This window comes from Drosophila eugracilis, unplaced genomic scaffold (genome assembly GCF_018153835.1).
Source record: "Drosophila eugracilis isolate 14026-0451.02 unplaced genomic scaffold, ASM1815383v1 contig_2154, whole genome shotgun sequence".
NCBI lineage: Eukaryota > Metazoa > Arthropoda > Insecta > Diptera > Drosophilidae > Drosophila > Drosophila eugracilis.
Window position 1 is genome coordinate 5,059,971 of NW_024573038.1, and position 23,681 is coordinate 5,083,651.

Here is a 23,681-nt window from a genome sequence, read left to right on the forward strand (position 1 = left end):
GAAAATCTAATTTAATTAAAGTTAAAATTTTGATTTAAAAACAGAATCCCAAGTGGGATTTTTGACTTTATATAGCTACAAGGAATTTAAGTAAATTTAATTGATGTCCTTCTCGGGATAAATTCAATACCAAAGGCGCCTTTAATTCTAACTTTAGGAAATCGACATATTCCAGAATCATTTTATTATGACTAAAGTAGAAACCTTAAACTAATCAAATTTATTTAAAAGAGACTCATAACTCGAATTGCTTAAAGAAAATGGTGAAAAAGTGAAAAAGTGAATTTCATTCCTTAATAAGTTTTCAAAAAATAACATAAATTGGCATTCTGTGTTTCTTTTCCTGACCAACTATTTCAATTTATTTTCATCCAAATATTTGTCAACAAATTCATGGAAACAAATAAGACACCAGTCGATAGAAGAAATATCACTAGCAAAAAACCACAAGACATTGTTTTAATCAAAAGCTCGTGCGAGTTCTCGATAACTGACTCCTCGCCTTCAGTTTCCCTGCCATTTCCATTAACATTTAGATTTATTTTGCCACAAATATTTATGCTGGCCATAAATGCCGGCAAGACGGATAGTTGGCCAAACACAAAACAGACATTTTCATCAATTGAGATGCGAGTGAAATGAAATTTGGGACTTTATTGCAGATACAGGATAAGGGAGAAGCGGAGTCTGCAGGATATTGGGTTGGTTAAGGGGGCAGACAACCCATCCCAATACCAATCCCAACTGATTGTTGACTCTGCCCCCAACGAGAATGATGATGATGGTGTGTACACAGTTGCCCGTGATGATGACGCTGATGAAGGGCGTAGAGTTGGCAGTAAACGCATTACGTATACGCCGCGTGTCCGCGACAACAATCAAATTTCACAAGCGGAACGTGATGAAGTGTTAAATACATCGTCAAACGCAGGGCCTGCAACCGATAATTTCGACTCACTCCCTCTGGGCTATGGCCAACTCATGTCCGTGATCCTGATGCAGGTTGATGAGTCCGTCCTGGTCTTCCTCATTGTCATGCTAATCTGCGGAATAGTCTATGCCTGTGAGTTGGTCATCTCCTCCACTGGATGACTCCTGCCTTCATTTCGTAATCCCTTTGTATTTGCTTACAGTCCTCCTGTGCATTCTCTCCAAGCCGGCCATGAACGAGATCTTCTTGGTCCTCGTGTCCTACGTCATTTTGGGCACCTTCCTCGCCATCGAAGTGGCCGTCAGCTATGCCATGCAACCCAGGTTGGTATTCATCTTCCCCTTAATCGACTGCACTGGGGAAAATACAATATATTTGCATTATTAATTGATTGAAGCCTTGATAGTTAGTTTTAAGGCTATAAGGTTCCTTATAGAAAGTGTAAAAAGAAAAGAAAAGAAAGTGAAAAGCCTTCCATATTATTATGAAAATATTCGTAAGGGCCGGCAATTTTTACCAGTGCATAGCAGCTGTTGCTTAGCTCGGCGAAAATTAATCATTCACGGCTCGCTAATTGCGAGAACTTGGAATCATGCTGAGCAAACAACCGCATCTGTGCTCCAATGTCCTAATCGCTCTTCTCGTGTCCGATTTCCTCCGGCAGCAAATCCTTCAACGGCAGCGCCTGCTGCATCGTCCTCATCTACATGACCTACACGATGCTGCCCCTTCGCCTGCGGGAGGCCCTGATCGGTGGCATCCTCTTGAGTGTCGTCCATCTGTATACCTGCCTGAGGTTCACCGCCATGCAGGATGAGGCAGTCGAGATGCTGCACTGGGAGGAGGTGAGTGCGGGGAGACACATGATACTCGTACACCTGCGGTCTTCGATTTGGTAAATTACTGCGGCTCGTATGTTCTTGAATGTTAACTCATTTAACTGCCACTTCGGGTAGATGTAATAAAATATTCTAGGAAATTGGTTACATTTTATAATAATAAGCTAGCTTCGAAAGAATAACAAATTTGAAAGCTTAGATTAGATATCATCTATAGCTTTACTTCGCAAACTCATTCGGATTATTAGATTTCAGTTAGCAAGAAAACTTTGTTTTGCGGTGTCGTATAACTTTCTGGGCTGTTTTTGTTTACATTTCCAATGAAGCATAGAGCCATCTAATGTATCAACAGGTTTTGGCACTTTCACCAGACCGCGAAATGCAAATTGATTTAGCGAATAATAAAATGGAAATACTGCGTAATAAAAGAGCAGGGTGGGCGGACATCTAGCTTTAATTGCCTCCTTTGGCAGCACAGGAAAATGGGGGAAAATCAGGGAGGAAAACAACAGCTGAGAGTGGCACGTGTCCAAGGGCCTGGGAGTAGACATAAATGAAATGAAATTAAATTGCCGCCAAATTGAATGATATCGAGAATGTGGAGGGTGCTCCTGCCAGTGCGCCTCCTAAGCGTTGTTTTCCTTGTATTTATGGCTCGTAATGTCATTAATGCCTCAATCTCCGCCCGCAGCTGCTCTGCACTTTGGTGGCCCTCCTCCTGGCCAACCTCACCGGGGTCTACACCCACTGGCCCAAGGAAAAGGCCCAGAGGAAGGCTTTCATCGAGACGAGGCAGTGCATCGAGGCCAGGCTAAGGACACAGCGCGAAAATCAACAACAGGTGAGTGGTGGTCAAGAGGTGGAAAATAACTTAGTTAAAGTAAAAAAACTAAGCAAGATGAGGTAACTGATTGCAATGAGACTAAAAGCATCTTGATGAAGTGAAAGGGCTGGAAAAATACTTCTTTTCAAAAGGTTTTTCAAACTAAAGGTTGTTGTTTATTCAATACAACAAAATTTGATTGATATTTATAGAAGTACTAAAAGCTCTGAAGGAGAATTCGATTCTTCCCACTATAAAAACCTGGTTAACTGGCGAAACCTTTAAAGATCTTCAGACAATGAAAAATCTGCAGGTGTTTTATTGGCATGTGAGAGTAGAACATGAAAAGGCCAAAAGTGAAAGGAAAACAAATGAACTCCAGGCAAATTTCGCACAAATTGTTTGCATCAAACGGAATGTTGACTGAGTACCAGCGGGGTACTGATTCATCTTTTTCCTTATTTTGAAATAACCTACTCCTCCTTTAGACTTCGGTGGTCTTTTATCTTGGGTATAACGAGCAAGTGGTGCTCCACGTGGAGAATTCTCACAATGTTACGACACCTTTTGATGAAGTCTTCTTAAAATAGAAATAAAATATATGTTTAATTCGTAATTTCGATTCATAAGACATTTTTATAAACTTATTTTAAAGCCAAAAGTTAATTTATTCATGTTGTTTTTGAGTAAGTAAACGTCAAAGTAAACAAATTGTTATTGCAGAACTGCAAGACTTCATCTTAAAGAATACGAAATCGTAAAGTTAATTTATGCAGGCTGATCCTGAAACTGATTTACTTTTAAATCGGATTCGGGTCTGCTGTAATGGATGTGTGGGTATTAAGTGGGATCCATTCGTTGCAGGAACGCTTGTTGCTGTCGGTGCTGCCGCGTCATGTGGCCATGGAGATGAAGGACGACATTGCGGGCCAGCCACGTGACACACAGTTCCATAAGATATACATCCAGCGGCACGAGAATGTCAGGTGAGTGGACCCTTCGGGTGGGGGAATTTATTTGCATGCAAAGTCAATAAATTGTTTGGCTGAGAGTCCCCGAATGTCTGAATGTCTGAGCGTGTAACGCGAGCAATGAATTTGTATGCAAAGCCAAAAAGGAGCTGAGCCAAATGCACAGCTACAGGCACACAGATATAAAATCACTCACACAAACACAGACAGCAGCACAAAGCAAGACACACACTCACACTCCAGCAGGCCAGCAGTCAACCAAGAATGATATAGCATACTTTGAGGCGCACCTGTTTGAGCCAAAAATGTCCTCTGTCGCTGTTCGCTTCCTTTTAAAACGAGTTGCTGGGATTTCTGTTCAAAGTTGTCAAGGGGAAAATGTGGAAAACAGCTGGTGAAGTAAAGATACCCGGAACGTGTCGGTCTTTTGGCATTCCGAATGGAAATTCAATGGAAATTTTATTCTTTTAGACAAATTTCTAGCGAAAAATAACTAGCAATGTAAGTTCAATGAAAATAATTCCCTCATTTAGTTATATAAGCCTTAAAGTATATTTTGATTGGCTCTTTTTACGTAAGCTCGAATAACGTGAACGTTCTTAGAATTTAAAACATTTCAGGTAGATTCATAAATTTAGAAAATATTTTTAAAATTATATAAGGGTATTTTCTATTTCAACTTTAGCCATCCATTTTCCCTTGTTACTTTTGCTTTATGTTTACCCTGCCGAACTTTTTACCTCAGCCATTTTGTATTAAATTACGCGCTGAGCCGACTAAGCCCTTCTCAGTTACGAGTCGTAAAATCAGCAAAGAGAAACAAGTGGCTGTGCTAACGTGGCTCTGTCAACACATGGCCATGTTGTATAGGCCAGAAGCAACGTGAAAAGGATTTAACATCGTTAGATTTACGAGACTAAATAACCGACACATAATTCAGCTTAAAATAAAGGGGAAATAATATTTCAGAAAGCGGAAGCAAAATGAGTTTTAAAGGGAAAAGTAAGTGATAGAGGAAAATGCTGAAGTTGCTTTAAGGAATATTACATTTGTGCATTTTTCTTTAAGAAAATAAATTTATTTTTATTATGGTTTAAAATTTATTTACCTCAGCAATTTAAGGTCTAAACTAAAATCAACCACATTTCCGAAATGCTTTTCCACCTAAAAATAATATTTTTAAATCCAGTAACCAGATTTTATCATATTTCCAGAAACACACTAATATTTCTAGTCATTTTTCTTACTGTATAGCTTTTGCCTGGCCTGAGTTCCACCTTCATTTCACATTCCCATTTTCCTCTTTTCCAGCATTCTTTTTGCGGACATTTGTGGTTTCACCAGCCTCTCGGATCAGTGCACCGCCGAGGAATTGGTGCGTCTGCTGAACGAGCTCTTTGCCCGGTGAGTATTCGGATGGGTATTGGTTGTGCCATCTGAACTAGTCGGATGTGCCAGAGGTTGTTGCCATAATTAATGGCAAACAATTCATGTTCACTCATTCACTTGAGAAAAGATGAGGAAAAAGTAGTTAGTTTTTTTTATCGAATTTCTATATTTCTGAACCTTAACTTCAAGTATTTCTAAAATAATTGACAAAAAGAAGATTCAATTTTGAAAATATTTCTATGAAATAAAACATTTATTTAAACAGATAACAAATTTGAAATAACCACCTGAAAGCAATATAATTTTAGCAAGTTTTTGTCCAGTATAAGCTGCCTTAAATCTAAAATTTTTCACAGTGTACGTCCATCTGTCTGGGTCCTTGTCTTATTCATGAAATTGAAACCCAGACAGAGCCTGTGGCTGTATTAATTGCTACAAGTGAGCGAAGGAAATCTGACCTCGGGGCAAACAAATAATGCTGCTGACCTCTTTGTGAACGAGCTTAGGCACTAGTAGCAAGTTGCTTTTATGGCTGAAGATGAGATAAAATTTAAGAATTTGGAAAGGGGTTTCGTATGCTTTTTGGTAATCTCCTTGACCCTTTTAGAAAATATTAATTTACAAGAATATTTTTGGCTGATTTCGGTGGTAAAAGTATCAGAAATTGATCAATGTTTTGACCTTTAAGCGGAAGGGTATCTAACAGAAGTATCCTTTAATTAATTTGGAGCTATTGATACCATGAAAGAAAGATAGAAATTTAGGAAATTTTAATTGGGTCTTTCTATTAATGGAAAATGTTACCCTTTTAAGACCTTTTCCTTTATTTGATGCTTACTTTGGTATAAAATGAAACCGAGAAGAGAGATGAAGGCTGTCGCATATTGTAGTCCAGACTTTCCTGTCCATTTTTCAACTTCTTCGATTCCGCATTTTCCACTTTCCCATTGCAGCTTTGATCGATTGGCTGCGGAGCATCATTGTCTACGCATTAAGCTGCTGGGCGATTGTTACTACTGCGTCTCCGGGCTGCCAGAACCCCGTCCGGATCACGCCCATTGTGCCGTTGAAATGGGACTCGATATGATTGACGCCATCGCGTGAGTATCCATATCGGCAAACAGAAACACAAAGAAAAGCTCCTGTTTTGCGGCTTTGTTGTGGCTGCTGCACAGGGGAAAACCCTGATGCGATGCTATAATGTATATGAATATTAAATATGTATTTTACTGATTTAGTACTGCTATTAAATATTTGCTCATAACTACATGTGCTTATAAAGTTAAACGTGATTTTAAAATGACAAAAAGTAACAATAGTAAGCTGCAGATAAGACCTTCTTCCATATGAAAAGAAAGCCAAATGATAAACATTTTTTGAAAGTGCACCCAATACAATGCTTCTTTGTTTCCTGCTCCCTTCTTGTTTTGCAGCCTGGTCCGCGAGGTTATGGCCGTGAATGTGAACATGCGAGTGGGCATCCATACGGGCCGGGTGCACTGCGGCGTTCTGGGCCTGGTCAAGTGGCAGTTCGACGTTTGGTCCAACGACGTCACGTTGGCCAACCACATGGAGAGTGGCGGGATACCCGGGTGAGTGTACCTCTAATCTTCCAGCTGAAATTAATTGATCCAACGTCTTCTTTTGCTGTCATCGGTTGACACTTTAATAATATCCATTGTCTTGGGTTTGTGGATATTCTGGATTGGGTTGGGGAAATTCGCTTCGCTTCGATTCATTTTGGCTGCCATTCCCTTGGTAAATTCAATTTCATTCTGCTGCTGGGAAATCCAATTCAATCCATTGAAAATCCCGTTTCGGTCAGTTTGAGCCACTTCTGGCGACAGCTGTGAATAATGGTTGGTGGAATATCCTCCGTCCGTGCCCCAAAAACTCTGGCCAATAAAAGCAGCGACGAACAATTAAAGCCAACTTGTTGTGGCGGCCCAGAAGCTGAGCTGTGCGAAGTACATCCCATAAAGGCACTTGAAAGTCCAAAAGTGTCGTCGTCCTGCGGTTGTCCTTCGTCCTTCGCAGCTCGAGGGTGTGCCTCTCCATTGTGGGGCTTAATCGTTGTAATTGCCATACACACAACACAGCATTTTGCATGCGTCTTGTGGCCAACTGAAGGCGTCAAGTTATTGGTAACTTACGAGTGCTTGCCGAACCCCTTTGGTAGCTTCATTCAGCCTTCACTCCTCAAATAGCCCACCCCGCCCAATCGATTATGGCCCACAAGTTGCATGCCACGCCCATGGCACCCATCCACCCATTCACCCATTCCGCCCACCACTGATAAGTGCCCCACAACAATATTTTGTTGCTGTTGATTCAGCTGCACTCACTTCAACACTTGAGCAATTTGTTTCTGCTCCGATACCCTGACATCAAAGTTCCGGTTGCCAAGGGTATATTAGGCCTGACATGGGTTAGTTTAGATAGTTAGGAAGTATATCTTATTATAGGATTACATATCCCGCAGATATATGTAGCACAGTTTTAACTTTCATTATTCTTTTGGGAACTCAAAAAGTCATAGTTTTCTGAAGGCCACCGTACTGTATCTAAAGGAAACCTTTCTTTATTAAAAATAATATACTTTTTAGTTAACTTAGACAGTTAATAACCGGATTTTTACCAAAAATTACCAATACTCTTAAAGAAAACCTTAAAAATATGGAAAAGATCATAAAATAATAAGTTCGAGTACATTTTCTTCCCTGAAATCCACAAAAGTAAATGGCCAGATTTCCGGTCCTAAGAAGTTACTTTCACCATATTTAAGACGTGCTCTTTCACCCACTTTAACCTTCTTAGGAACCCGTTGGAATGTCCCAAAATAATAGATAACAAGGGGTCGAAGTACCCAAAGTACTATTTCACCCGTTACGAGCGCTCCTTCCTTCTTCACTTTCCTTCAGTTTGTTTTTTATTTCGTGAATATTCACGCTGCGACTTCGGGTGGAAGTTTAAGTAACTGTTGAGTTTATTTGGGTCAGCTGGGTGACGGCAGCTCGTTTGTTAGCCCTGTCCCGGGTGAAATTAAAAGCAAATAGCTGCAGTGGGCGGCTGCAGTGGGTGTGGGTGTGGGTGTTGGCCAAAGTCGAAGCCATCGGCTCTGCCTGATAAGCTGCAATTTTCAGCCGAGAGTTGAGCGAGCGTGGCATGTAAAAAGTTCGTTAGCAGCAGTAGGAAGTTGCCTCGGGGAATGTGGACTACAGCAATCCATAACAAAGCGTCGTGTAATTATCAATAATCAGTTACTTGGCAGCCAAAGGATTCCAAGAAGCCAGGAGCATCTGTTGCGGCTTTGCCACGCTTCTCTTCGCTGCAGCCCCAGAACAGCATTAAAAACTATTTAGCCAACTTGGGTGGGCATCAGGCGGAAAGGGGGAAACTGCAGGCGGTTTAAAATGGGTTGTTTGTTGCTGCTGCGGCAGCTTGTGTGGCATGTAATGTGAGTGTTTCCTGGGGTTAACTGCGTTTTCTGTCCACCCATAAAAGAGGAAAACAAGGCGAACATATAACCCTAAGCTGATAGAGATAATCATTAGAATGTGTCCTCTACTCTGTTTGTGCGACATTCCCAGACGCGTTCACATCACCAAGGAGACTTTGAAGTGTCTGGACGGCGATTACGAAGTGGAGGTCGGCAAGGGAAACGAACGCAACTCGTATCTCAAGGATCATCAGATAGAGACGTACCTAATTGTTCCAGGGGATATATACAGGCCAGTAAGGTTATCTTTTTTTATTTAATTAATGAAACACCCTAAGTCATGAAACTTAATTTCAGCACAAAAAGTCCAGGAATCGCCTGCAAGTCAACGGAAATATTTCCAAGGAACTTCGCATGATGGGCCATGGAACAGCACAAAAGCACACTTCCAAGTTTGTTTTAAATTAAATAAATAATATATTTATACTATATAATTTCCGTTTATTGAACTACAGATTTGGCTTTGGCGACAGTTCGGAAAGTGCCAAGGATCCCGAGGATGAGGTCAACGAGTATCTGATGCGTGCCATTGATGCCCGGAGTATTGATCACTTGAGGGCCGAACACTGTCAGTCTCTGCTGCTCTGCTTCAAAGATAAAGTGCTGGAAAGAAAGGTAATTGACTCCTTATTTCTTTTAGTTAACTCTTTTAAAATAGAATTGTAAGCATTTTAACAAGTTTTACAATGTAAAAGTAGTTCAAAAGAAGGAAAAATAAATTACTTTTATCTTCTCACTTAAGTTTAAGCTTAAATATGGAGATTTTAGTCCTTATTTAGCTGCTTCTTTGACTTATAGATTTAATTATAAGGTTTAAATCAGTATACTAATTCCTCTTTAATAGTTTTGTGGTTTCCATTTCATTTTAAAGGCGATTTAGAATGCCTTTAAAGTTTCTTTATGCTTGCCCTAAACACAGAAACTTATTTACCATCCTTGGCTTATGTTTCACTATCAAAAAAACGAAAAGCAGGAACCGAATACTTATTCCTCGGCTATTGTTCCCTTTAGCAAGTAAACAAATATTCCTACATAATGTATATCTAAGCCGTGCTTTTACCATTTTACCACTCTGCTTTTCAGTACGCCAGCGAACCGGATCGCATGTTGTGTGTTTACTTCTACTGCAGTCTGTTGGTTTTGCTCGGGACCAGCATAATGCGGCTGGTGGTGTTCCAGAGGTGAGTTGTCGGGGATTGGGACAGGGAATGGATGAGCTGATGTTTTTTTGGGAAGGCGTCCAGGCGAAGCGCTTTTATGCCCGCTGGCGTCCCAGAACTCTTTTGCATCCACCACTGCGTATACGTGTTGCCAAAAAAGTTGCTACCCACTTAAATTGGCAACCAGCTACCCCGCCTCTTCTGTCCATTCCAGCTCCCTGCTGACGTTGGCCTTGTCCACTGGCGCTGTGCTGCTGCTCGGGCTTCTGGTATTTCTGGTGGCATGTCATAAAATCAACTTTCAGGTGAGCACACAAAGAGAGTGTGGTGGGTGATGTTGACATTCTGCATTTTTTATTCGGCGGAATGCCAAACTTTTTAGCTGCCATCGGACATCAAACGCTTCTCATTGCGCATTCATAGCAATCGCAGGATATCGCAGTTTTTCGCCTTCGCCAGTGTGGCCCTGATTGTCCTCACCACTCTGCTGGCCATGGTGAGTGTTCGACTATATAGTATATATATATATTTTAATCGACGGAATATTCGTTGTCCGTATTAATTGTCCGGCCCTATAATATGCCATAAATAATTGAGTAAAGGCCAAAAAGAACTTGGCAAGGATGTTTGAACGTGGCGGAATTTTAATTTAATTCCGAGTTACTTTTAAGTGGCCTTAAACACAGAATGAATGGCCATTTATTACAGTTTATTTAAATATTTAATAGGAACTCAGTGACTTTTTAGAGACATTTGCATTTTACATTCCCTGCTTTAAATTTCCTACCTTAAAAAACATGTTTTTATATGTTCTTTTTATGAAATTAATTAAAACAAATAAGAGTTTAAAATGCATGTTTTTGCTTATCATTCCACTATCCTGCCTTCCTATCAATATTTACTTTAATTTATACAAAAACAATTTAAATATAAATCACAATTTGTTTTGCATCTCGCGTCGGTGTTATCAAATGCAAAAATATTTGTCAAATACATTTTCCGCTTTTTATTTATGTCGAAAAAGTTATTTCCGCTCCCACACACACATGTTATTTCGTTGACTTTAATGCGGCATACGCTGCGTATGCGCAACAACAGAATTTTCCAAACACAACGCTTCCATGGACAGGAGCTGCGCTAGATGATTTCCATCTCCAGCGTTTATGTAGCAAAATAAAAAATGAATCCTAACTGCCTTGAGGGGAATTTTCCCCATGTTTAGGGCATCCCAAACTCGGCCAAGTCAAGTTTTACCGCCCTGTTTTTAGCCTTCATTTGCTGTGCATTTGTGTGAGCTGAGGGAAAAGTTTGCGACTAGAAATTCCAGGCTAAAACACGGGGGTGGCCACCTCTTAAAAGGGAATACAAGAAATAAAAATAAAATTTACGTTTTGTAGTCCAAACAAAATCGGGGGCGCGCTTGTTGCGTTGCCCCGTCGTTGTTTCGTTTGGGGCGCGTCAAAACAAAAGTTTTTCCATTAAAGTTCGGCATTGGCCAAGAACTGTGTGGCACGACAGCGAGGGGCAATGTGAACGTCGGATCCCCGGCTCATATGATGAAGTGAGAGGTGGCTTTATGGGCAACTTGTTACCTGCCCCATGGCTTTTGTCTGCACCAAGTCTCGGGCCATGGGTTCTTTGACATTTCGTTGTCACTTTTGTGTTTGTTTCGGGCCGCATTTAATGGCACTTTAAGAGGCATTCGTATTCATTTTGGGCCACGGCTTAATGGCCAATCTCACAGGAACAGGCAGGACCTGTTGGATGCTCGTTAAAATCTGCCCGCAGATCGTTAAACTTGTCTAATGCGAATTTCATGGCCGGACAGCTAATTAGCCATTCTCTCTATAGTTCCAGGAATCTGGCCGCCAGTTGGAGTTGCTCCAGAGGAAGCGCTTCTGGATGGATGTAAATGGGACTGTTAGTCTCAATGCCACGGAGTTTACGCCAGAAATATTCGGCGTCCAGGATCCTGAGTGTGATTTCTATATGGCCTATAATGTGAGTGAGTGCTGAGGGAAAAGTATGGAAAGTATGGAATATAGTTTAAATTATTGGTTTATTGATCTGAGAGAGATATTAACAGAAAACAAGAACTATTAAATTAAGACCCAAAGAAAATAAGACATTTATTATTTACCAACTAGCGTCAAAAAGTTTCCAAGTCTGCAAGGGAAAAGTAGCTGGAAGTCAACTACAAATGTAGCTTAGATTACCCTCATGGAAAACTAGATCCGCAATTGTTCTCTGTTTATTTGCTGAGTGGGGCGGGCCTTGAATATATAATTCCTTGATTTGTTTCCCCGCCACCCACAGACGTTCCTGCTGCTCACACTGCTCTCGATGATGAGCTGTGCCACCTACCAAGTGCTGAGGATTCTGCTGAAGCTGCTGCTGCTCCTTTTGGCCTCCGGCAGCTACATGGCCTGCTCCACCTACTTGTACTCGCGCAGCAGGGAAATAAGCCAAGAGCTGGCGTAAGTACAACATCCAACAACCAACAGGCAACATCCAACATTCCGCATTCAGAGCGGCAGCTGCGCTATCTCTGAATGAAAACGAATTATGGCGTAATGCAATTTCAGTTGGGTTCAGTGGGTTAAGGGGTGAGGTGGCTGGGGGCTCTTTCGCCGAGTCAGCCAGCACCAGCTGAAATGCATTTACGGCAGCCGCAAACTGCATTAAAATTGTATTTAGCACCAACTCTCTGAATCCAGCTGGATTCATTTATCAACTGCCGCAGTAACATCTCTTGTTCGTTTCTGCTCCTGCCACGTGTCCTTGCCGCCGTATTACCCTTTAATGGACCGGAATAACTTGGCCATTGTCGCCATTTCGGGACGACTGCACCTTCTTTCTCCAATGGCAACCAACGGACTGCTAATGGATATAGGAATGAGGAGGCCTTGCTGCGCTACATAATTGATTCCATCTTCCTTTTCGCATTTATGCTGGCCCTGATCTTCCACAGCCATCAGACGGAGGCCACTTACCGCCTGGACTTCATCTGGAAACTGCAGGCAACGGGTGAGACAAGTTTAATTACCTCTGAAGTGGAAAGTCCACAAAGGAAATTAAGTAGACAAAGGGTGCGAGTGCCAGGGAAAGTCAAAGTTTTGAACTTGGAAAAATTAAGTTAGACAGGCAAAGGGAATAGTTTTAAAATGGGTTAAATTGTTTTGGCTTATTTTTGTTATTTTTAAATGGCCTTATTAACAGCATGAACAAATATGAGAAACCCTGACCTCAAGGTTTTCCAACCTTAAATATCAAGTATACGCATAGTCTTACCAATTCCATTAAATTTTCCAACGTAGTTGGGAAATTTCTTGTTCAGGCTAACAGAAACCCCTTAATACATTGTGCTGATTAAAATTCGAGAGTTTGCAAAGTTGTAAGCCATTTTCCTTCATTCATGACGTCTCTCTTTCCGTTTGACACACTGTCAGTGATTTGAAATGATTCGCTCGGAGGAAAAGCGACCGAGGGATTGGGAAAACTTTCAGCGCATAAGCCACTTCATTAGTATTAGTGCACAATTGCACTTCCACCCACACACACACACTCACACACACTCTAGAAAGCATTTTCACCAGCTTTTCCCTGTTTTTTCGGGAAAATGGCAATGTGTTTTGAGTTTTGTGCTTTCTGTTTGTGCGCTTTTACTTTCCGCTTCGGTAAACTGATAAACTGATATTTCAATTTCACGCTTATGTTTCTTCTTTGTGTGCCCTCTTTCCGGGTTTCCGGTGATGTTTTTTTTTGTGTTTATTTCGCAGAGGAAAAGGAGGATATGGAGCACCTGCAGGCTTATAACCGTAAACTGCTCGAAAACATTCTGCCCGTTCACGTTGCCGAGCATTTTCTCAGCCGCGAAAAGCACCTTGACGTGAGTATAGAATTACACTAAGAAAAAATAAATTAAATTTTCATAGTAAGAGAGATCTCAAGTGTTTAAAAAGATATTTGAAACATCATTGTAAAGTAAGCCAAGCATCCACATCACTTCCACCAATTAATTTCCATTTTTCTTTTTTTAAAATGTTTAACTTTTGTAATTCGTATTGGCTAAATATGTTATATTGACCATCTAGGCCAATATTTGTATAGAGTAACACCTTCAAATATAACTTAAATATTTAATTAAGAATTAACAAATTTACATAGCCATTATGCTGAGTTCTGCTGCATGCACCGGTTTCGGCCAAATAGTGGCCATATATTCATGAGCCATGCAGGCAGCCGTTCAACATATTAAAAAACTTTGTGGCTATGAAATCTGTGGAGAGCAGGAGGAGGAAGGTGCTTGGTGGTGCAGAATCCAGATTGGCCAAAGGACCTAGTAGTTGGCGGGAAAGGGAGAAGCTTTTGGCAAGGGGTGGGGAAACTGTGATGTGACCACGTGTATGTGGCCTGAAAACATTTCACTGCACTTGCCGCAAGGTGGAAAATCAGGGCGTTTTCATCCAGTTTTCGGAGGCGATGCAACGTGGCTGCGTGGCAGCCTCCCACATTAAATGCAAATTCAACAAGCTTAGCAGCCGCATTTGATGGCCAACGAGCACCCACTTTGGCAGCTTTGGCAGCGGGACAAAAGCCAATGAGCTCAACTTGAGCCGTGCAAACAGAGTCACACTGAACAAATGTTGGACTTTGATTTTAGATTCCATTTTATTGGATTACTTTAGGAGTAGTTCTAGGAAATGCTTGAACACTTAAGTGGATTTGAAGATGAAATATTTGAAAAAAGTTAGATTTTAAAGGTGTTCCATATAGTTGTACTTTAGTTTAAAAATATAAGTAAAGTGTAGAGAAACTTTAAAGATTCATCCGAACGTAGGGCAACCTTTGGTAAAGTAAAATCTTGATTTAAAAATATTTAAAATATAACTTAAAAGTTCTTAAGTCTCAAGAAGGTTGAAATTTAAGACGTATATTAGGTAATTTTAACGAAATCTTTTCGTTTTTCCTATTTTTAGAACATTCTCTGATTTTTTCAACCTTGTACTTCCTGCCAAAGCTTCCGCCTCAGTGCACAGCCATAAACAGATGCAAGGAACTCTCTAGCCAGAATCTAATTGAATTTTTGATTGGCTTTGTTGCAGGACCTCTACCACGAGCAATGCGACTCGGTGTGCATTTTGTTCGCCAGCATTCCCAACTTCTCCGAGTTCTACGTGGAGCTGGAGGGCAATAACGAGGGCGTCGAGTGCCTGCGACTGCTCAACGAGATTATCGCCGACTTCGACGAGCTGCTCAGTGAGGAGCGCTTCCGGTGAGTCCTCCATCCGCTTTCCTGGTCTAAACTGTTTTAACCACTTTGCGGGCTGGTCCATTTCCGGTTAACATCTCTCTCCCTCTTTCCTTTGGCAGCTGCATCGAGAAAATCAAGAGCACGGGCGCCACTTACATGGCGGCATCCGGATTGACGGCGAACACCTGCGACCGGGTGAACTTCAGCCACGTGACCGCCATGGCCGACTATGCCCTCCAGCTGTTCGACAAGATCGAGGAGGTCAACATGCACTCCTTCAACAACTTTCGGATGCGAATAGGTGAGCAACTTTGACTTTTCCATTAGCTTTAAAGGGAAAAACGAGACAATGTCTTTAGATACTTAGATACATTTTTGATATAGCTTAAAAGACATGCTCAAGCCTTATTTTCGTTGCAGGGATTAACATTGGTCCTGTGGTGGCTGGCGTTATTGGAGCCTGCAAGCCTCAATATGACATTTGGGGGAACGCCGTCAATGTGGCATCGCGAATGGACTCCACGGGTCTTGTGGATCACATCCAGGTGAGTCTTGATTAAATCATCGGCTAATCGGGGGCACTCACTTGGATTTTATGCTGCCACACTTTCGCCATTGAAAGTTTTAGCTAGTTGCGAAGAACGGGAAATTCTTCTTAATAAAGTTGTTGGGAAGGGAAGAAGGAAGAAGAGTTGCTGGGCGCAGTCACGCCCACCTAATCAATGGCCACCTGGGCTGACCACTTCAGTGACAAAGTTTTTAGTGTCAACGAAAACTTTTCCCCCATTCAGACGGACCAAAAAAAGGACACAGATATAGGTACACAAGTACGAATAAGGATTCTTTGGAATTAGGGTGGACCTAATAGTCAGAGAGATAAATATATTAAAACAAAAAATGATAATTTTAGCTCTTATTTTAGGAATATTTAAGAAATATAATTAAAAAATATTATATTAATATATTTTTATTTTTGTAAGTAATTAATTTAAAATCTTTTTTATCAAATTTTTATTTTGAAAAGAAGGTAAAACTTGAGAAATTAAAAACTATTAACTACAACGTCTTTTCTTCTTTAACTTTATCACGAACTCTTTTAAAATATATCCAATTAAGGTAATGTAGGTCCACCCTAATGTATTAATGTGTACGAATACAGATACAGATAAAAATGCGCATTTGATTTTATTTGGCAAGCTTCCATGCTGTCAATAAAACGAAGCAAAGGCGAACCAAATTTGCAAAGGAAATAAATTATTAAGCGGGTCCCGCTCGAGGGGATTGGGGATTGAAGGAGCGGGATTTGTAGGGGAGCAGATTCCTGGGTGTTATCATGAAATATGTAGCCACGGGTGAGTGGGTGAATAAATAAAAGCTGAGCCAGTTCCTTCTGTCCTCGGCTGCAGCCATTGAACTTGTCAGCCGGAATTTATGTTATCGCTTGTTCTTCTCTTCCCGACGTTATTTTCTTGGTCCATCCTTTCAGGTGACACAGGAGATGCAGCAGATACTCGAGGGGCGTGGCTTCGAGCTCACCTGTCGCGGCAGCGTGGACGTGAAGGGCAAGGGGTCCATGATCACCTACTTCCTGAAGGGTAAGAAGCCCATAGAAGTGAAAGAGGACTTGGCCAAGGCCGAGATTGAGCCACCAAAGACCTTGACTTTGGCCAAGGAGCCAGAAAAGTTAGCTAATGAAGTGGAGAAGCAGCAGGAGCCAACCAAAGACGATTCCGAGGAGCAGGAGGATGACCTACTACCCTCACCCGACATCGATATGAACTCCAATATGCAGAACCTGACAGCGCAGAGGAGGAAGTCTCTTTGCCGGCAGCACAATATATCCTCCTCCTTTGGCACCACTGTGAGCAGCTCCACTGGCATAACCCCCAGCATTTCCAACAGCTCCAGTGTGGTTACCATCGGTGCCCTGCCCGCCATCCTACGAAGTGGTAATCCAAATTCAAATCCAAATCCCACAACCACCGATAGTTGCTCGGAGTGTGGAGGAGCGAATAAGTCTCTGGCCACGCCCACTGCCCCGCCGAGAACTCTGGTGGCGGATCTCAAGGATGAGATAGCCAGGGATGAGAAGATTGGACTTAAGGACTCCATTGAGAACCTGGAGATCCTCCTGAAGAACAACATCAGCCTGTCCGATCTGAGCAACAAACAGCAACAGAATCTTCGGGGGGAAACGAGCAGTTCTACTAATACTACTCTGCGGAAAAGGGACACCATCGTGAGTTTCAACGTGACGGAGACGGTGACCACCACAGCCACACCCTACTCCTCTTCTTCCGGGTCATCAAACTCCTCCTCGCAGCAGAAGAAACGTCGCTCGGTGACCACCATTGCGGCGAGTTTCACCACCTCGACAACCACTCGATTGCTGTCCAATGAAAGTCAGAGCTCCACGCAGACGGCGCCTGGAACTCTGGAGAGTGGTGGCTCGGTGCCAGAGCAATCCTCCACCGAGAACTCATCGCAGGACTGGCAGCCTCGCACTGCATCACTGGAACCCAACCGAAGTCCCATCAAGACCTCGCAATCTATGAGTCCGATTGGCCAACTGACCACCGAGGTGTTTGTCCTGCCCAACAGCCGGAGTATGGTGCTCATCAGCAGCACGAACGGAACGGTTTCCGGCTTGGGAACGAGTGGAGGTGGTAGCAGCCCGAGGACCGGACTCCTGCAGGATGTCAGCACGTAAAGGATGCGCAGGCAACCGTGTAAATATGTACAAAACCGTCGGCACTTAGTTGAGGCTTAGAGGTAGCACTAACGGTAAAGATAAAGGTAACGGTAAGGATAATGGTTAGGGCTAGGCTGTAGGTAACTTATAGATTGATTGGGCTTGCCAGTACTCGGTACAGTGGAACTTCTTTAGATGGGTACTTCTCTTTTATCTTATTTATTATAAAAAAAAAAATAATATAAATTTTGACTATGAAATGATTCTTGAATACAAAAATCTTCACTGATAATAAGAAGGTTAAATAAAATTATAAAATTCAGTTGGTAATTAAAATATACCCATAGATTTCCTTATCAATTCATACGGGTTTTCCAATTTTTAGACATTTTAGTATTAGTCTTATTCCACTTAAAACTTATTTAAAAAACGTTTATTTCGAAAATATATAATAGCAAATCCAATACCAATATTTTACCATTTTTCAAGAATTTAAATGTACTTTCTTTTGTAAGTGTTCATTCTTCAGAAGTTCGACTGTACTCACAGCTTTCCCCTTACCCCCTGTATGATCTCGCATTTAATGTAGCTTTACATGTTCCTCAGTTAGCGTTTCAGGGCACCAACAAAAAGTAAATTCCATATCAAACACAAAACCAAAGTACGAAAGCAGAATCTTGCACTTCAACTGGGTACCAAAGAGCATTGTTAGAACTGTTAGGCATTCGATAGGTTGTAAGTTGGGCGGCGAGTCCTTGGGATGGAGTGTAGGTGTGTAAGGTTCCTATGTGTGTTTGCAGTAGTTTGTAAATTTCAAAAATGGATAAGTGTGCAAAAGAAATCGAATTTAAATGTTCATAAATAAGTATTATATGTTGCTATGGGGAATGCAATTTGAAAATAATGTATGTATAGGGTGGCCAGATATTTCTTATTTATGATTTAGTTTATTACCAAAATAAATGTTTTTATTGCATAAAGTTGAAGCTGATTGCATTCCCCCGAAGGGCATTTCCACACCAAGTTAAGGGGCAGTCTTCATCATAAACTCCATATTACCATATTATCATATCAAGAACAAAGAACCCTAAACTTTTTTGGCTGTCCCTAACTGGTGTTCTCTCCTTAACTAAAACAAAAAACTGTCAATTGAAATGCAACAAAAAAACTATATTTAATTGTTGCACAAACGATATTTACTAGTATCTAAGTTCAGATGAAAAGCGTATCAAATACAAGCCACGTTGAATGTTAAGAAGTATCGTTTATATGTAACGTTAAATGTGTTTCAATGTCTGTATGTCTCAATGTTGCTGAAAGCATCAACACTAAATATAAAGTATTTAAACAAATACAACATAAATATATATGTAAAATGTGTAAACAAAATGGAAAACCAAAGAAAAACAAACAAAATTCTCGCTGTGATTTCTATGAAGAAGATGAAAGATGCATAAATTATTTTATAACCTTTTGTTACTTAGTTTTAACTCGCAAGTTTTACGAAAGCCTCTCGGCCACCTTTGACTACGACTAGCTACGAACTATAATTTAACTGAATATGAAGTATCCTATATAGTTTATATATATACATAAGTGTACGCGTGTATTGAACTTGATGTTGATTAGCTTTGATGTTCAGTTTCATGTTGATAAAGAAACCAAAAAATGTAAATGTTTCATTGTGCAGTCAACAAGGAAAATAAAAAGCAAAATGTGTTAATAAATGGCGCCATTAATTTGAAAAAATCGATGCATTGTTTATTTAATGATTTCATAGTTTTTTAGTTATTTTATTTACACCTAAAACTGAGATGCCTCACAGCTTGCGGGCTCGTCGCCAAAGGCAATAATAGCCCAGTAAATGGAAGCCAAAATATAGGCCAACCATGGCCAGTAAATTCCGATAGACATTACTCTCATTGAAGCTGTATTTGTCCAGCACATCCTGGCCTGTGTGAAAGCAAGGCAAGTCGGCACTCTCCTGGAAGCAGGCTTTACAAAAATTTAAAATAAATAAATATGAATTTATAAAATTTGATTCGGTTTCAACTTACTAATATTCTGCACTCCCGACCACTGAGCAACGGTCATAGCCTCATTGGCATAAAGCATCCACGAAAGAAATTGCGTCCACCAAAAGGCCACAGGTAAGGAGCTGAGACAAAGGAATCCCTTGATAGAGTGTTTCTAAAACACAGATTTAACATCACTCACTTCACTTGTATAAAGATACCCGAGGTGATCATGAATATATAATCCAGGGGAACCAAATAGGCCATGGCCAGAGGAACTGAATTAAAAGCCGTGGAGAAGAAGCAACCACAGGCTGTGGCCACATTCATCACCAGGACCACGCACATGGCAGTCACTCCGAAAGCGTAGAAGGTGGATCTCAGACCCGTCAGCCAGTAACAGATTATGACGAATATCAAAGGCTCAATTATCATTCCAGGTAGCTTTAAAAATAAAACATAAAGCAAAGATTATTGCTGTTATTAATAAAACCTTAAATAAATCCTAATAAATTCGCTTATAATAAAATACAATTTTTGTAATTTTTTAACATGGAAAAACATTATTAATTTCGAAAACCAAATAATCTATTTCTTCTTATCAAAAGCGAATATCAACATATACTTAGTCTAGATAACATTTATGACTTAGAAATTTGGAGTCATTTTATCACCTTTCTTACTGATAAAGTCCATAGTTCATTTGCGAAATAAAAGCAAAATAAACTATTTTTGGAATTAATAAACAACAAAAAGGTTTGAAAATATACGCAGATATGAAAAATATTGAAATAAGTGTTAGCTCTCACCAATGCCAATATATTAGCCGTATAATATTGTCCCGTGGAATAAAGTCCGGATCGTGTTTCCCTCATGAATAGCGGGAATCCCTGGGGAAAGAGATTGAGCACAGAGTACATGGGATGGTAGGTATTCTCCGAAATCATGATGAAAAGGGCTCCCTGAACCGCCTGCACTCCCAGCTGTGAAGGTTCCGTAGTGCCGGCAAAGCAAGCTCCAATAATAAAAGCCATGGCGATCTTCTGGATGAACCTCATCCACTGAATCGTGGGATCTCTGAGCAAAGTTAACGATGCCCTTAGCCAAACTACATGGAAACGTTTGTACCATGCCACACCCCTAAAGGACTCCACCTCCGTGTCGAATGGAAAGTTGCCTGACTGGGCCATGTGAATCTCCAGATTGACAAGCATATCCCGCTGCTTGGCCGCCGAGCTGACGGCAAACTGATCACAGAGATGTTGAGCCGATCTCTGCGAGGCCTGTTCATATCCAGGATCCGTGGCCAGGACGCCAATGAGGAAGTCAGCTGGATTGTAGGCCTCTGGGCAGTAATAACCATGATTGGCGAAGAAACTCAGGGCGTGCTGGGGTGATCCTGTGAAGGCAACTCGTCCGTCAGCTAGCAGCATTACATTGTTAAAGTTATCGAAGAGCTGAGAGCTTGGTTGATGGATGGTGCATAGGATGGTGGTGCCCTTCTGGGCCAACTCATACAATGTGGCCACCAGTTGCTGGGCACTGTAGGAGTCCAATCCCGTGGTGGGTTCATCGCAAAACAGGATCACTGGATTGTTGAGCAGCTCAACGGCAAATGCCAATCGTTTCCGTTCTCCACCTGAAAGAACCTTTTTGTCATCGCCACTACCAATCCGAGTATGAGCTGCTGAAAGCAGTCCAGTTCGTTCCAGAAGTTCGTTAATAATGAGACGACGCTCCTCTTTGGAAACCCGACGGTCCAGGCGAAGATGAGCCTGGAATAGAAGAAAGAGCAAGCATATTGGAATCCTATTAGGAAAATGGATAATGTATTCTTAGTAAGAGTAAGCTAAATTGTTACCTACAGTCTCTATAACTTTCTCTCTCTTAGGTCTTAATCCCCCTACAAATATATACCAATTTCTAGACGCAAACCCTCTACTCACCATAAAGTTCAAGTGCTCGAGAACAGTCAGCGATCCGAGGAAGAGATCATCCTGGTAGACATAGCCACTGATGCGGTGCATGAAGGGCCCGATGCGCCGTCCGTTTATCAGAATGTCGCCTTGAACCACGGTCCCGGCTGCACCGCAGATCCAAATGCAAATGGAACGGACAAAGATAATGGAGATCAGTCTAATCTTATCTGGAACTACTTAGTGGTAGAACACTTACCCGGCTGTCGAAATGCAAGAGTCGACATCAGTGTTGTTTTCCCAGAGCCACTGTGAATGGGAGACAATTTATGAGGGGGCGAAACTTAGAAGAATCTCTTCTTATCAGAGGGGTGATCATCAGTCAAAAATAGAAATCTTGACATAGTTAACACATTTTTGGTCAGCATGTTCTTGGTCACATTCCACTCGAGTGGACCTGAACTCAAGCAGTATCAATTTCTGCAGCAGCTTACCTCGAGCCCATTAAAGCCATCAGAGTGCCCGGTTGAATGGCCCCCGTTGAGTTGTTGATGATCCGCTTCATCCGTTGCCCGGATCCACCGACATTGGTATAAACGCACAGATCCCGCCACACTAAAGTGGCACCTTGTTCCGTGGGCGACCATTTGCTGTAGCTTCTGAGGGGCAAACTCCTCTCGGAACTGTTCCTTTTCGATAGCTTAGGAGTGCTGTCCAAGCTGGGCACCTCGATGGTGCCGCCTACAGGCATTAACTGCAGCTCATGCTGCTCCACTGGCTCCGGTGCCTCCACATCGATCAGCTTGCTATCTGAGTCCGACATTATCTCTGGGGTTTTATGTTAAATCTTACGGTTGAGGAGTATGATTTTTTCTGAACCGAAGCGTGCCACAGCTGGGCAACAACTAACAAACTTAACTCTGGCGAGAAGTTTTCGCAGCCAAGTTGACAATAAGATAGACAGGTACAGTGAGTACAGACTAAACGAACATTTTTGATATTAAGTTTTAATAAAGTGCATTTCTTAGATATAAAATGCCTGTCTCAAGCATCACTTGTAACAAAGAATATTTTTAAAGTTTCTCAGTGCCACTAACTACTGTGGTCCTCAGCACCCCACAATGCAAATATGGTAAACTAGAGGTGCGGGGTCCACAATCTTTAGGGTGGCCCTGGCAGAGAGCATTCGATCGTCTTGCAGTTTACCGACCGCTTGGGAAGCAGAAGCAGCGACTTAGGCGACTGCGGCTCCAATTACCATTGCCAGCGGAAAATGCAGTCCAGACCAACCCACCGGGAAGCCCCGCAGCGGCAGAGGCATCCAAGCAGCCAACGGGAAAACCGCTGCTGCCTCGGGAAAGCCAACAACCAGATGGTAGCCAATTCTCGTCTCTGTTTTGCTACGGGTTTTCGCATCTATATCGCACAAAAGAAAATGAGAAATTGATTCAGAAATAAAAGTCTGCTAATCAGCAGCTGTAATTCTGACACCTCTACTAAGCTAATTTCCATTACCATAGAGAATTTTTTATTTTCCTCTGAGTAATTTTTAAATTTATTATGATTAATTGAAAAATAAGTTCCTCTAGGGTGATTTATTATAAAATGTAGTGATACATCTTATTATTAATGAGCAAGTTAGTTTTAATTGCCTTTTTAATGTGATAAGATGCAAGATAAAAATGAAGTTCATAACTTAGTTTTGTTACGTCGATATAGTAATATGACCTTTTTGAGAATATTTTCCCCATTTAGTCGTTCAAAAAATATATTAAGAGAGTAAACTATCACTTCAAAATATAAAATATTATCATTTTCACTTTTAGTTTATAATATTTTTATACGGCTAACAAAACATCTATTTATAATCCTTCTAAAACTGTAACTACTTAAACTTTTGCAGGTTGTTGCATACTTCTAGGCCGTTTTCAAAATTGCTAAGATCCCCTACAAATTACAGAAAACATTGTTTTTTTTTTAAACTAATATATTTTTAAAAGAGTTTTTATACAAAATTTGTAACATTTTATTTGTATACTAAATAATTGTCATAATAGAAAAATATATGTCATTCACCAGCATGTTTTATTATATCCAATTCGGGGAGTTAAGCAGGAAAGACTTCAAAAGCTGCAATAAAAGAAAGTAAAAATATTATTATAAAAAGCTGCCAGCTTAAAGGAAAATTCAAT

General features: G+C 41.1%; 3 protein-coding genes across 3 annotated transcripts in view; 1 reads left to right on the top strand and 2 right to left on the bottom strand.

Moving 5' to 3' along the window:
• LOC108114133 (adenylate cyclase type 5) overlaps positions 1–19,294 on the top strand; it is a 35,976-nt gene extending 16,682 nt beyond the window's left edge. Inside the window, exons 7-28 of the mRNA XM_017224909.2 lie at positions 663–1,063; positions 1,134–1,254; positions 1,596–1,776; positions 2,462–2,611; positions 3,458–3,579; positions 4,876–4,968; positions 5,907–6,053; positions 6,387–6,545; positions 8,544–8,688; positions 8,750–8,844; positions 8,908–9,067; positions 9,536–9,633; positions 9,827–9,917; positions 9,995–10,108; positions 11,464–11,613; positions 11,929–12,089; positions 12,506–12,639; positions 13,392–13,501; positions 14,718–14,887; positions 14,986–15,167; positions 15,287–15,411; positions 16,353–19,294. Of these exons, the coding sequence (XP_017080398.1) occupies positions 663–1,063; positions 1,134–1,254; positions 1,596–1,776; positions 2,462–2,611; positions 3,458–3,579; positions 4,876–4,968; positions 5,907–6,053; positions 6,387–6,545; positions 8,544–8,688; positions 8,750–8,844; positions 8,908–9,067; positions 9,536–9,633; positions 9,827–9,917; positions 9,995–10,108; positions 11,464–11,613; positions 11,929–12,089; positions 12,506–12,639; positions 13,392–13,501; positions 14,718–14,887; positions 14,986–15,167; positions 15,287–15,411; positions 16,353–17,576 (4,333 nt within the window). The 3' untranslated portion in view covers positions 17,577–19,294. The remainder of the gene's footprint in view (positions 1–662; positions 1,064–1,133; positions 1,255–1,595; positions 1,777–2,461; positions 2,612–3,457; positions 3,580–4,875; positions 4,969–5,906; positions 6,054–6,386; positions 6,546–8,543; positions 8,689–8,749; positions 8,845–8,907; positions 9,068–9,535; positions 9,634–9,826; positions 9,918–9,994; positions 10,109–11,463; positions 11,614–11,928; positions 12,090–12,505; positions 12,640–13,391; positions 13,502–14,717; positions 14,888–14,985; positions 15,168–15,286; positions 15,412–16,352) is intronic.
• A 21-nt stretch (positions 19,295–19,315) lies between these two features.
• LOC108114130 (protein scarlet) lies at positions 19,316–22,400 on the bottom strand. The gene is made up of 7 exons (XM_017224903.2): positions 21,984–22,400; positions 21,749–21,798; positions 21,520–21,656; positions 20,383–21,348; positions 19,776–20,017; positions 19,616–19,716; positions 19,316–19,553 (listed from the first exon to the last, which is right to left on the bottom strand). The coding sequence occupies exons 1-7, from the start codon at positions 22,310–22,312 to the stop codon at positions 19,378–19,380; spliced, it is 2,001 nt and encodes a 666-aa protein (XP_017080392.1). The 5' UTR covers positions 22,313–22,400; the 3' UTR covers positions 19,316–19,377.
• Positions 22,401–23,497: 1,097 nt separating this feature from the next.
• LOC108114128 (elongation factor-like GTPase 1) overlaps positions 23,498–23,681 on the bottom strand; it is a 76,000-nt gene continuing 75,816 nt past the window's right edge. Inside the window, exon 6 of the mRNA XM_017224900.1 lies at positions 23,498–23,619. The gene's annotated coding sequence lies outside the window, so the exon portion shown is untranslated. The remainder of the gene's footprint in view (positions 23,620–23,681) is intronic.